Below are 12,590 nucleotides of genomic sequence, written 5' to 3'. Positions count from 1 at the left end.
ATGCTTCATTTCTGCATTCTTCGAATTCTACATTCTTTCTACTTTGCAAATTCATTGCCTGTGATTAAATATGACAATGATTCGTAATACCTCAAACAGCATTGTGTCAATTGGCCATTTTTGTAATTACATTCAATGACAAATACAAGTAAGACATAATAATATTTTCTTCCACCATAGAACATTTTACTGTTTGGTTAATCCTTAATTGCGTTAGTTGATCGGCAGCGTTATAAAAATGGAGACGATGTAGCAACGATCTAACTCAGAATCGAATCAAGCAGATCTCGGTGCGGCAAGTGCTCGGAGACGATGGTGAGTACGCATGCGTTTCTTCTGGTATTTGTGATGGTACGTCCTCAACTAGTTTCTCTTCCTTGTGTCATCGACATTGACAGGCTGCTCTGGCGGTGCTCGGTCTGTTGCTGCTAAGTCTAAGTGCTGCTGTTGGATACAAGACTTACAACGTTTTCGACTTTAAGGCCGTGGGTGATGGCCAAACTGATGATACTAATGTAAGCTCGCTCGCTCGCTCTCTCTCTCTCTCTCTCTCTCTCTCTCTCTCTCTCTCTCTCGGGGATGAGATCGGTAGCACAGTCCTCTTCATAGAGGTGGAGTTAATAGGTCACGAAATACAACATCAGCCATGGCAGCAGCATGGTGGAGTCAAGCTCACCATTCTTGTCAGAGAGCCAAATCTAGAATGTTACTTGCGAAGTGGATTCAATTGATATGGTATCAAGATTCATATGTAACTGAGAATAATTGTTATAAACCATTAATAATGATTGGGAATCTTGATCTCAAAACCCATCACAGTAGCATTTTTTTTCATGCATGCATGCATTACGTAAGAAGAAGGTAGTATCGTGTTGCATGTTGTTCGTTCCTTCTTCTTCCTCCTCATGATCCAGGTATTGACTTGCAGGCGTTCGTACAAGCATGGGCAGCAGCTTGTGCAGATACCAGATCACCGGTGATTCTCGTCCCTTCAGGGAAGACGTTCTTGATAGGTGAAATAACACTGTCGGGCCCCTGCAATTCCAGCATTGATTTTCGGGTGAATTGTTAAGAGATGCTATAGTGGAGCTTGGAAACACTATCTGTGAATTCCTTCCTCAAAAGGAAATGCTTGTTTTTGCAGCTACAAGGGGACATTGTGGCACCAAATTCGAAGTGGACGAACGATAAGGCAAGCTTGTTGACCTTCACGTACGTGAACCGTCTGATCGTGCACGGCTACGGGCAGATCGATGGCAGAGGCCAACTTTGGTGGGACCTCTTCAACAAAAAGGTGGACACGTTGATCCAAACTCTATTGTCACCTTCCTCGCATCTTGTCTGACCTACTGACTGTTTGCTTTATTGTCTCTGTCAACCACAGCAAGTTTCGCGTCGGCCTTTCGTAAGTGTCAACCTCACTGATGAGACCTACGTAACACTGTTGATCTTAGAACGAAGCCATTCTGATCTCGTGTTATTGTGTTTGGTCAGATCTTAACCTTCCGTCACTGCAACGATCTTTATGTGAGAGGAATAACGATAAAGAACGGCCCCGATAAGCATATGACCTTCTTCAAATGCGTCGGCGTGACGATTAGCTGGGTCAAGATAACAGCGCCGGGCGACAGCCCCAACACAGACGGGATGTTCTTCTCCGGGTGCCAGAACGTCGACGTCTCCGGCTCAATTATCGGAACAGGTCAGTATCGGCTGTTCTCTGAGGTCGATTAGTGCTGCTGCATGCTACTCCTCGATCGTCCTGATGCATTCTTGAATTGCCATGAGTGCAGGAGATGATTGCGTAGCTATCGGCCCCGACTGCTCAAAGATCAACATCAACCGCGTCCATTGCGGCCCTGGCCATGGCTTCAGGTACTTCATTGCTATGCTCATCAAGAAGAAGAGCCTCTACTATTCTGCTAGCTAGATTTCTCATGATGTTTCTTCACAGCATTGGAAGTCTGGGAAGGGATGGTGCGGAACAATCAGTTGAGAACATTCGTGTATCCGATTCCAGTGTAACAGATGCTCTCACAGGCGCAAGAATCAAGACATGGCAGGGAGGATCTGGATATGTCAGAGGCATCGTGTTTGTGAATATGAGGCTCTACTCGGTTAAGACGCCAATTATGATCGACCAATTCTACTGTAATGGTAACAGTTGCCAAAACCAAGTAAGTATTTGACATGAATGCTATCCATCTTACTATATCCGCTCATATTAGTGATCATTTGACTTGGGGAAAAACGCTGGAAAATAGACCTCCGCGGTGGCAATAAGCGACGTGCAGTTTGTGAATATTTCTGGGACGACCATCAAGGAGAACCCCATCAAAATACTCTGCAGCAAGAGCGTTCCATGTAAAGGCATCCACCTGGAGAATGTGAAGCTCTCCATGGTTGGAGGGACAACTCCAGTGAAATCTGTTTGCATCAATGCCAACGACTGCCAATTCACTCGAGTCGACCCAGACGTCCAATGTGTTGCTGGATAGACGACTTTCATACTGTCGATCGAAAGTTCCAATTACTTGTTGTTTTGGAATATGTTATACACTTTAATGCTTTGGAATTATCCTCCAATCCCTATGAACAGATGAGGGGTTGATGTTGTACGATTGCGTGGGGGAAATATATTTATTTATTTCTTAAGAATGTGTCTTTTATCTCCGTCGTCTCCTCTCTTATTTTCCGCTCTGTATGTACTGTAGATGACAAACTGTTTTATATTATTTCGTTTTAAATTTTTAATTCTATTTTCTATATATATTCAAAGTACTAAGTGACCCCATGGTATGAGTAGATGAACCGAACCGAACCGAACAAAAACATCGGTTAAACCCAATGGGACCGATATTATATTGGCCTCATAGCACCAAGTACATGACAGTATAGGCTCCGTATAATGTTGTATTTGTTTATATTTTTTTCTTTTAATACTCGATCCACGTTTGATTTACCAAGTCTCGATACTGATTCAAAACCTGAGTGTCACAGTATCGGTGCACGAAATTACCAACTTTGGTGATGACAACCTCACCTCTTATATACATGTCATAAAAATTTCTCTGTAATGATTTTTGATTTATATGGACCAAGATAAATCGAATGATTTTGATCCTACAATGGACCTATATCGTATTGTGAGCAATTTAATCAAAATTCTCGATACATGTCCTTACCTCTTTTTAGTCTTTGTTTTTCATTGTTTTTGATATTTTTGAGTGATTTTTTTTGGCAACATGTATGGAGCAAAAAATACTATCATCATTTCCATTTTGGTTTATTATCTGTGTTTCTATTTTATAACTCAGTTACATTTTTATTTCATATCACAAAACTGTCAAATAAAAATTAACTTGTGGCATATGGAACTATTTTTTTATATTTTTTCCTTGGAATCGCCTAGTGCCATCGGGGTGGATAGAGCCTTGTGTGTATATGTCTGAAGGGTGATATAAGGGGTGATATAACGTCTTTAGAATGCCTATCTTCTATTTGACAAAAGTGTTTGGTGAATATTCGGTTTGTATCTACCTACAAAACTCTTTTTATATATGCTCGTTTAACCCATTTTTTAGTCTTTTATACTTAATAAAAGCTGATTCTTTTATGTTGCTTGTGATCTCAATTATTATATACTTTTAAAGTATAACAATTATATATCACCCACCCATTCATCTTTCTAACATTATTTTCTTTGTGTAGATTCTTTGTAGATTACATAAGGTTAAGGTCTAGGCTAACCCTTATAAACAAATATCACTTAGGTGTCGTATACCTTAGGTAATCTCAACTAAGGACATGATAAAGTTATATCAGTTCAAGTTAAGCAAACATCAAATCATCATAGCAGAATAAGGTGGCAAAACTAGCATTATTGTACAAGATAGCAATGACAATACGAGACTCGCTCCTAATGAGACAAGGATGAAGGCATTTTTTATTATTTGGATGGTTATGGGATGGGGATAAGTAGAGCACTTACCACGTCGTCTTATACCCACATTGTCTATGTGGGCCAAGATGTTGGGCCTAAATGTTGATCGGGCCAATCGTTCAATTAATTCAAATCAGGCTGAATTAAGCCTTGGTTAAGTTGATTGTAAGTCTTTTGATTCGATTGAACTAAATAATATGGTATAAACAAATACTATTATTTATATTTAGATATATTTATATTTAAATATTATTATAACATATAAATTTTATACATATTATTATTATTATTATTTATATATTTTAATTTTTAATTAATTTTGATAATAATTTTATTTAAAAAAATAGATTAATTATGTGAATATGAAAAACTTGTGAGTTTTTTGCCCCAAATGAGGATTCCCCATCCTTACCCTAGCCCCATCTAAATGGGTGGGGATGAGAAACGAGGGATGAGATGGGGATAGGGAACGAGAAAGCACTCCTCAGCCTCACCTTATTGACATTTTTAATCATTTCAGATAAATGGATGAGCATTCATGTAAACAAGTAAAGTCACTCAAGAGTAGCATGGAATTTGTAACGATATTTTAATAAAGCAAATATTTTTTCATACAAAAGAGGCACAAGTTGAAGGGTATCCTAAACGACATTGATATGAAATATTTTTGCAATCAATCCCCATCCGCCAGCTAACCACCTCATAAGTACTGACATGGAAGAAACATGTTGAATCACCCTCCACCAGGCAATGACATGGAGGTAGTTATGGTTTGCCGACCTCCATGGATAATAGTCCACGGGAGATCATTTGGACTGATCCTATCAACCTTCGTGGCCAATAGTTCATGGAGGTCGTTTAGGGCTATCCCTCCTTTTGTTGCCCCCGTGGACTTATCCACGGGAGCTTATTCAAGCCTATTGCCCATGTAGACAAAACACAAAAGGAGGGATGTCGAGGTCATTATGGAGGATCTCCTCAACCGATTAGGTATAAAAGCTGATCCTCGGTGTCAACCTAGGGGTCGGATATCTTTCTAAAAAGCTCTCACAAACCCATATAATTTTCTGAACTAACTTGCGTACCGAAGGGGTAAGGTAGGGAAACTCCTCTTGACATTGACCTTCGTGTAGGAACCTACTAAGAAGCCAAATCCACCTCGGCCCAACCTCAAGACTACCTCAGAGACACCTCAACCATGATAAAGCTGCCACAAGGGTTCATCAAACATCTCTATGCATTCGATATAAGACCAAGCTGAGCTAACTCAACTATCGATGGTGCATCTCCTCAACAATTTAGTCCTAGAATGAGGGCTCTGAATATCACAGGAACATTCACCTATGAACCCTCTCCACAAACTCTCTATTGAGGAGTCTCTAGGACACAATGGACCCACCTTAGGATGAGATAGTCTCTAGATCAATTGACATCATCATCGATGGACCCACATTAGGATCGTCTAGATCAATTGACCGAGGACAGTCCTGAGCTGTCGTTGACATCATCATTGGTGGACCCACCTTAGGATGAGACAGTCTCTAGATCAATTGACATCATCATCGATGGACCCACATTAGGATCGTCTAGATCAATTCACCGAGGACAGTCCTGAGCTGTCGTTGACATCATCATCGGTGGATCCACCTTAGGATGAGATAGTTCTTTAGGACACAAAGCTTATATTCGAGCGAGAAACGCCCGAGGCTAAAAAAAGATTAAAAAAAAAACTTTTAGAGAAAAAAAAGTGGAGAAGGCGATGGGGGTATTTTTTTATTACTTGCACGGTTATGGGTTGAAGACAGGTAAAGCACTTCCCACCCCGTCCTATACCTACCATATTAATATGTGGGCCCATATGTTGATTAGGCCAACCGCCCACCTGATTCAAATCAGGGTAGATTAAACCTTGGTTGAGTTGATTGGTTCAATTGAACCAAATAATATAATATCAATAAATATTATTATTTATATTCAAATATATTTATATTTTAATATATAATTTTTATAAGTATTATTATTATTTATGAATTTTGATATTATTAATTAATTTTAATAATAAATTTATTTTAAAAAATAGATTAGTTAGGTGAATATGAACAATAGTCTATGGGAGGTCGTTCAGACTAGCCTTAGTGGCCTTCATGGCTAACATTTCACGGGGGTTGTTTAGGTCTATCCCCTCTCCCCTCTCTCTCTCTCTATCTCTCGATTCCTTTAGACAATAGTTCATAGGAGGTCCACCCTTATGGACAAAACGTAAGGAGAGGACGTTAAGACCGTTATAAAGGATCTTCTTAATTAATCAGGTATAAAAGCCAACCCTTGGCACTAGCCTAAGGGTTGGATCTCTTTCCAAAACCCTCTCACACCCCATATAATTTTTCAATTATGCAGGAATACACTGAAAAGCCAGATCCCACCTTAGTAATAGAAGATAAGAACATTGAAGAAGCTTTATTGAAATAGCTTTAGCTTAAATACATTAACATGTCTGTCTCCTATTTATACAGATTAGGAGGAAGGATTTTCCTCAACAGAATAAAGGATTTTCTTCAACAGAATAGAGAGATTTTCTCAAAAAGTTGGGAAAATCTTATCTTCTATCATGCCCTCGCGCTTCTACTATTGCGATTGCTGTTGCTTTGAGGCACAGGCGTTCTTCTTTCATTCCCCTTAAGTCCGCCCTTCGTTCTCCCTAAGTCCGTCGACTGTTGGCAGATCAGCGAAGACTATTACGGTGAGGAAGATGAGGATTGGCCGTGGAGCCTCAATTGCAGCGGCGTTGATCGCTGGCCGAAGGCAAGAAGCTTTAGTTTAAATACATTAACGTGTCCCTCTCCTATTTATACATATTAAAAGGAAAGATTTTCCTCAACAGAATAGAGGATTTTCCTCAATAGAACAATTATACATATAGTTGGGGAACTCTTATCTTCTATCAAAGACCATCTCGAATAGGTTAGAGTTATAAAGACTACCTCAGAGCCACCTCAACCATGCCAAGGCTATGACAAGGGTTCCTTAAACATATCTACGCCTTCATGATAAGACTAAGTCGAGCTGACTCGATTGTCGATGGCACATCTCAATATTTTTAGACTAAAAGGATAGCCTAGAATGTCTTAGGAATGTCTACCCATGAACCCTCTCAATGAGCGCTCAAGTGAGTAGGCTCTTCCCTCAACCCATAACACATTTACACAAGGTGAGCAATTACCATCCTTTCTTCAAATAGATCCATCCACCTTCGCTCAGACGTTGGGGCGTTATTAGCGTCTGTTTAACAACCCAGGACTCTCACCTTTAGGGACAAATGCGAGGCACCTTGTTATCCCTGTTAAAGCATTCCTAAGCCTAATGCACCAAGTGTAGGCATCATGAGCATGATACAGGTAATCGCTCCACTCTTACCCTAATTGGCTCAATAAACTATTGCTTCGTTGCAACCGCAGCATATGTCTCAACCACCATTGGCACTTATGCTCCCCAGGGTCCCCCAATTGATCTAGCATTGATAGCTCAGGACCGTCCTCGCCCTGTTGAATTGCTAACATAGGGGGTGCCCCACTCTCCACCTGTAGTGTTTAGTGTGCTGCCTCACTAAGGCCTAAACCTACTAGAATCGTAGATCCAATTGGTAGATTTAATTGACAACTCTCTGAGAGCCTAACTGCTACAGAGAGACCAACACCCGGATGAGATGTAGAAGGAGTTCCGACAGTCCAAGCAAGAAGGTGTAGACGACCCCACCTTGGGATACTCCCCACCTTAAGCGTCCAAGAGGAACCGATCCCAACAAACTTTTGTCTCCCATCACTGTAGGCCTTCAATGATAACTTTGATGTCAGTATAACACATCGTCACTTTTTGCACTCAATTGTCATTATACAATACCTTGGATGCTCTGTTGTGCTATGCGTTTCAAACAACGTTGAGAGGCTTAGTGTAGGAGTGGTACTATTCTTTCACTTAACTTACATAAGAATTCAAGTTCTACTTCCTTGAAAACATATGCTCGAGGCCGTCCACAACAAAGGGAGGATAAAATACCATCATGTAGGCTAAGACAAAGGGAGGATAAAATAGAGCGATGCAGTTAAGGCGTTCAACATATACCCATGATGCTTTTGGATTCTTATTTTTTGTTGTTTTTGATGTTCTATTAAAAACCATATATGAGATAAAAAATACTATTATCAATCCCATTTTTTGTTTATGTTTTTAATTTTTGTTTCTGTCTTATAAAATATAAAAAAGATTATGGTTGTGTGGCATAGTATGAATGGGAAAATAGTCCAAAATAATCTTATTCTCATGTATCACAAGATAATTTTTGATTAGCAGCCTTACGGTGTGAAACGCTAACTATCTTAATACTTTGGAACCCATTGGGTGGCACTAAGGTAAATGGGGCATTAGGTATATGTCTGATGGGTGATACAATGTCTTTAGTCCATCAACTTTCTGTTTGACAAAAGTGCTATATTAGGCTTGCATCTGCCTTTACAATCCCCTTTATATACTCTCATTCAGCCATATATTTGAGAGTCTTTTGTGCCTAATAAAAGGTGACTATTTTGTGTTATTTACTATGTCAGAGATATCTTATCCTTTTCGTATGTGACGATGACATATCATGCATACATTCATCTTTCTAACATTTTTGTTTTTCTATGCAGATCATTGGATCTACATGATGGTATAGGTTTTGTATTTCTTTTCCTTTTTATTTTTTTTAAACACTCGATACGTAGGAGATAGTACAGTATTGGTCGACGTATAGTACCAGTACACAAATTATAGGTAATGACAACCTCTCATGTTCCGTACCTAATATCTGACGTTCCTCGGTCCTTTAATATTACAATAAGTTTTATAAAAAGATGTACTTGCAATATCATTTTAAATAGAACTTTTTTCTATTAATATATTATTATTGGTTATGATATATCTAATAGTTTACGTGAGTAAATGAGACAAAAGATTATAAGTTCATCTTCAATGGGAAATGTGGGGTTCATTCTTCCTCATTTATTTTTGTTTTTTGTATCTTTCAATTTTTCCCTTCATTTTATCTGTTAGTTTTATATCATTTTACATTCTTGCAATCAAGTAATTTCTACCCAGTTGTACCTTCTAATTCTCTCTCTCTCTTTCTATCAACCAAATTCATTTATTGTGGTGGCATAAAGATTAAGGCACGTCAGAATTTGGATAATGAAGAATAACAAAATTCATCTCATGACTCAATTACGTAGCATTAATTAATAATAAATAATATTCAGTATTGTCTCAATAGGGCATACATTTGAATCCAATATCCAAAAACACAAAATATAATATTTTCTTATTTATTATAACTTTTTGGCATATAATGGACATTTCCACATAAATGAAAAGCGATTGATGCTTCATTTCTGCATTCTTCGAATTCTACATTCTTTCTACTTTGCAAATTCATTGCCTGTGATTAAATATGACAATGATTCGTAATACCTCAAACAGCATTGTGTCAATTGGCCATTTTTGTAATTACATTCAATGACAAATACAAGTAAGACATAATAATATTTTCTTCCACCATAGAACATTTTACTGTTTGGTTAATCCTTAATTGCGTTAGTTGATCGGCAGCGTTATAAAAATGGAGACGATGTAGCAACGATCTAACTCAGAATCGAATCAAGCAGATCTCGGTGCGGCAAGTGCTCGGAGACGATGGTGAGTACGCATGCGTTTCTTCTGGTATTTGTGATGGTACGTCCTCAACTAGTTTCTCTTCCTTGTGTCATCGACATTGACAGGCTGCTCTGGCGGTGCTCGGTCTGTTGCTGCTAAGTCTAAGTGCTGCTGTTGGATACAAGACTTACAACGTTTTCGACTTTAAGGCCGTGGGTGATGGCCAAACTGATGATACTAATGTAAGCTCGCTCGCTCGCTCTCTCTCTCTCTCTCTCTCTCTCTCTCTCTCTCTCTCTCTCTCTCTCTCTCGGGGATGAGATCGGTAGCACAGTCCTCTTCATAGAGGTGGAGTTAATAGGTCACGAAATACAACATCAGCCATGGCAGCAGCATGGTGGAGTCAAGCTCACCATTCTTGTCAGAGAGCCAAATCTAGAATGTTACTTGCGAAGTGGATTCAATTGATATGGTATCAAGATTCATATGTAACTGAGAATAATTGTTATAAACCATTAATAATGATTGGGAATCTTGATCTCAAAACCCATCACAGTAGCATTTTTTTTCATGCATGCATGCATTACGTAAGAAGAAGGTAGTATCGTGTTGCATGTTGTTCGTTCCTTCTTCTTCCTCCTCATGATCCAGGTATTGACTTGCAGGCGTTCGTACAAGCATGGGCAGCAGCTTGTGCAGATACCAGATCACCGGTGATTCTCGTCCCTTCAGGGAAGACGTTCTTGATAGGTGAAATAACACTGTCGGGCCCCTGCAATTCCAGCATTGATTTTCGGGTGAATTGTTAAGAGATGCTATAGTGGAGCTTGGAAACACTATCTGTGAATTCCTTCCTCAAAAGGAAATGCTTGTTTTTGCAGCTACAAGGGGACATTGTGGCACCAAATTCGAAGTGGACGAACGATAAGGCCAGCTTGTTGACCTTCACGTACGTGAACCGTCTGATCGTGCACGGCTACGGGCAGATCGATGGCAGAGGCCAACTCTGGTGGGACCTCTTCGACAAAAAGGTGGACACGTTGATCCAAACTCTATTGTCACCTTCCTCGCATCTTGTCTGACCTACTGACTGTTTGTTTTATTGTCTCTGTCAACCACAGCAAGTTTCGGTTCGGCCTTTCGTAAGTGTCAACCTCACTGATGAGACCTACGTAACACTGTTGATCTTAGAACGAAGCCATTCTGATCTCGTGTTATTGTGTTTGGTCAGACCTTAGCCTTCCATCACTGCAACGATCTTTATGTGAAAGGAATAACGATAAAGAACGGCCCCGATAAGCATATGACCTTCTTCAAATGCGTCGGCGTGAAGATTAGCTGGGTCAAGATAACAGCGCCGGGCGACAGCCCCAACACAGACGGGTTGTACTTCTCCGGGTGCCAGAACGTCGACGTCTCCGGCTCAATTATCGGAACAGGTCAGTATCGGCTGTTCTCTGAGGTCGATTAGTGCTGCTGCATGCTACTCCTCGATCGTCCTGATGCATTCTTGAATTGCCATGAGTGCAGGAGATGATTGCGTAGCTATCGGCCCCAACTGCTCAAAGATCAACATCAACTGCGTCCATTGCGGCCCTGGCCATGGCTTCAGGTACTTCATTGCTATGCTCATCAAGAAGAAGAGCCTCTACTATTCTGCTAGCTAGATTTCTCATGATGTTTCTTCACAGCATTGGAAGTCTGGGAAGGGATGGTGCGGAACAATCAGTTGAGAACATTCGTGTATCCAATTGCAGTGTAATGGATGCTCTCACAGGCGCAAGAATCAAGACATGGCAGGGAGGATCTGGATATGTCAGAGGCATCGTGTTTGAGAATATGAGGATCTACTCGGTTAAGACGCCAATTAAGATCGACCAATTCTACTGTAATGGTAACATTTGCCAAAACCAAGTAAGTATTTGACATGAATGCTATCCATCTTACTATATCCGCTCATATTAGTGATCATTTGACTTGGGGAAAAACGCTGGAAAATAGACCTCCGCGGTGGCAATAAGCGACGTGCAGTTTGTGAATATTTCTGGGACGACCATCAAGGAGAACCCCATCAAAATACTCTGCAGCAAGAGCGTTCCATGTAAAGGCATCCACCTGGAGAATGTGAAGCTCTCCATGGTTGGAGGGACAACTCCAGTGAAATCTGTTTGCATCAATGCCAACGACTGCCAATTCATTCGAGTCGACCCAGACGTCCAATGTGTTGCTGGATAGACGACGCTCGACAAATGGACTTTCATATTCCAAAACAACAAGTAATTGGAACTTTCATACTGTCGATCGAAAGTTCCAATTACTTGTTGTTTTGGAATATGTTATACACCTTAATGCTTTCGAATTATCTTCCAATCCCTATGAACAGATGAGGGGTTGATGTTGTACGATTGCGTGGGGGAAATATCTTTTATCTCCGTCGTCTCCTCTCTTATTTTCTGCTCTGTATGTACTGTAGATGACAAACTGTTTTATATTATTTCGAGCAATCTCTACGAGCATCTTTTCTATAACCTATAAACAAGTGGGATGGCTCCGAGCTCTCGTGATGGAAGCGATAGATATCAGTCTCAGAAATTGTCTTCCAACCCTTCAAAGAGAAGATGGAAGCCTACTCAGTCTGGATTCAATTTCCAGGCTTACCTATACAACTCCTAATCGCAGGTATCTTATGTACGCTACCTTCCAAGGTAGGGAAACCTTTGAAGGTTGATCAGGTTACTTTGTCTAGGACTAGAAGTAGTATGTACGTAGTAAGAGTGATGCTGGATAGGTGTCTAATGCGGAAGGCTCGATTAGGTTTTCGGAGGAGCATCCCGAGATTGAAGATTATTCTACGTATGGGACGTGGGTTCTTGGTTGAGTGGTGACTAGCTTTATCTTTATCTTTCTATTATATGGGTTCTTGGTTGAACAATAACTCTTTTATCTTTCTATCATACGGATTCTT

The 12,590-nt window shown here is 40.1% G+C and overlaps 1 protein-coding gene across 1 annotated transcript; it reads left to right on the top strand.

The window, feature by feature from the left end:
- The first annotated feature begins 312 nt into the window (after positions 1-312).
- LOC103974702 (probable polygalacturonase At3g15720) lies at positions 313-11,860 on the top strand. Its single transcript, XM_065085351.1, has 15 exons — positions 313-351; positions 399-515; positions 929-1,060; positions 1,145-1,294; positions 1,495-1,702; positions 1,794-1,875; positions 1,955-2,177; positions 2,265-2,402; positions 9,751-9,867; positions 10,291-10,422; positions 10,507-10,656; positions 10,857-11,064; positions 11,156-11,237; positions 11,317-11,539; positions 11,627-11,860. Exons 1-15 carry the CDS (start codon positions 313-315, stop codon positions 11,858-11,860), a joined length of 2,235 nt encoding a protein of 744 aa, XP_064941423.1.
- Positions 11,861-12,590: the final 730 nt, after the last annotated feature.

This window comes from Musa acuminata, chromosome BXJ1-10, assembly GCF_036884655.1.
Source record: "Musa acuminata AAA Group cultivar baxijiao chromosome BXJ1-10, Cavendish_Baxijiao_AAA, whole genome shotgun sequence".
Lineage (NCBI taxonomy): Eukaryota > Viridiplantae > Streptophyta > Magnoliopsida > Zingiberales > Musaceae > Musa > Musa acuminata.
The sequence above is the reverse complement of the archived record's forward strand: the minus strand, read 5'-3'. Positions and strand labels throughout refer to the sequence as shown.

Coding starts and splice junctions, on each gene's coding strand:
- LOC103974702 (XM_065085351.1), top strand. CDS start 313: ATGGTGAGTACGCATGCGTTTCTTCTGGTATTTGTGATG. Junction 516..928: donor GCCAAACTGATGATACTAAT/GTAAGCTCGCTC, acceptor ATTGACTTGCAG/GCGTTCGTACAAGCATGGGC. Junction 11,238..11,316: donor GGCCCTGGCCATGGCTTCAG/GTACTTCATTGC, acceptor GTTTCTTCACAG/CATTGGAAGTCTGGGAAGGG.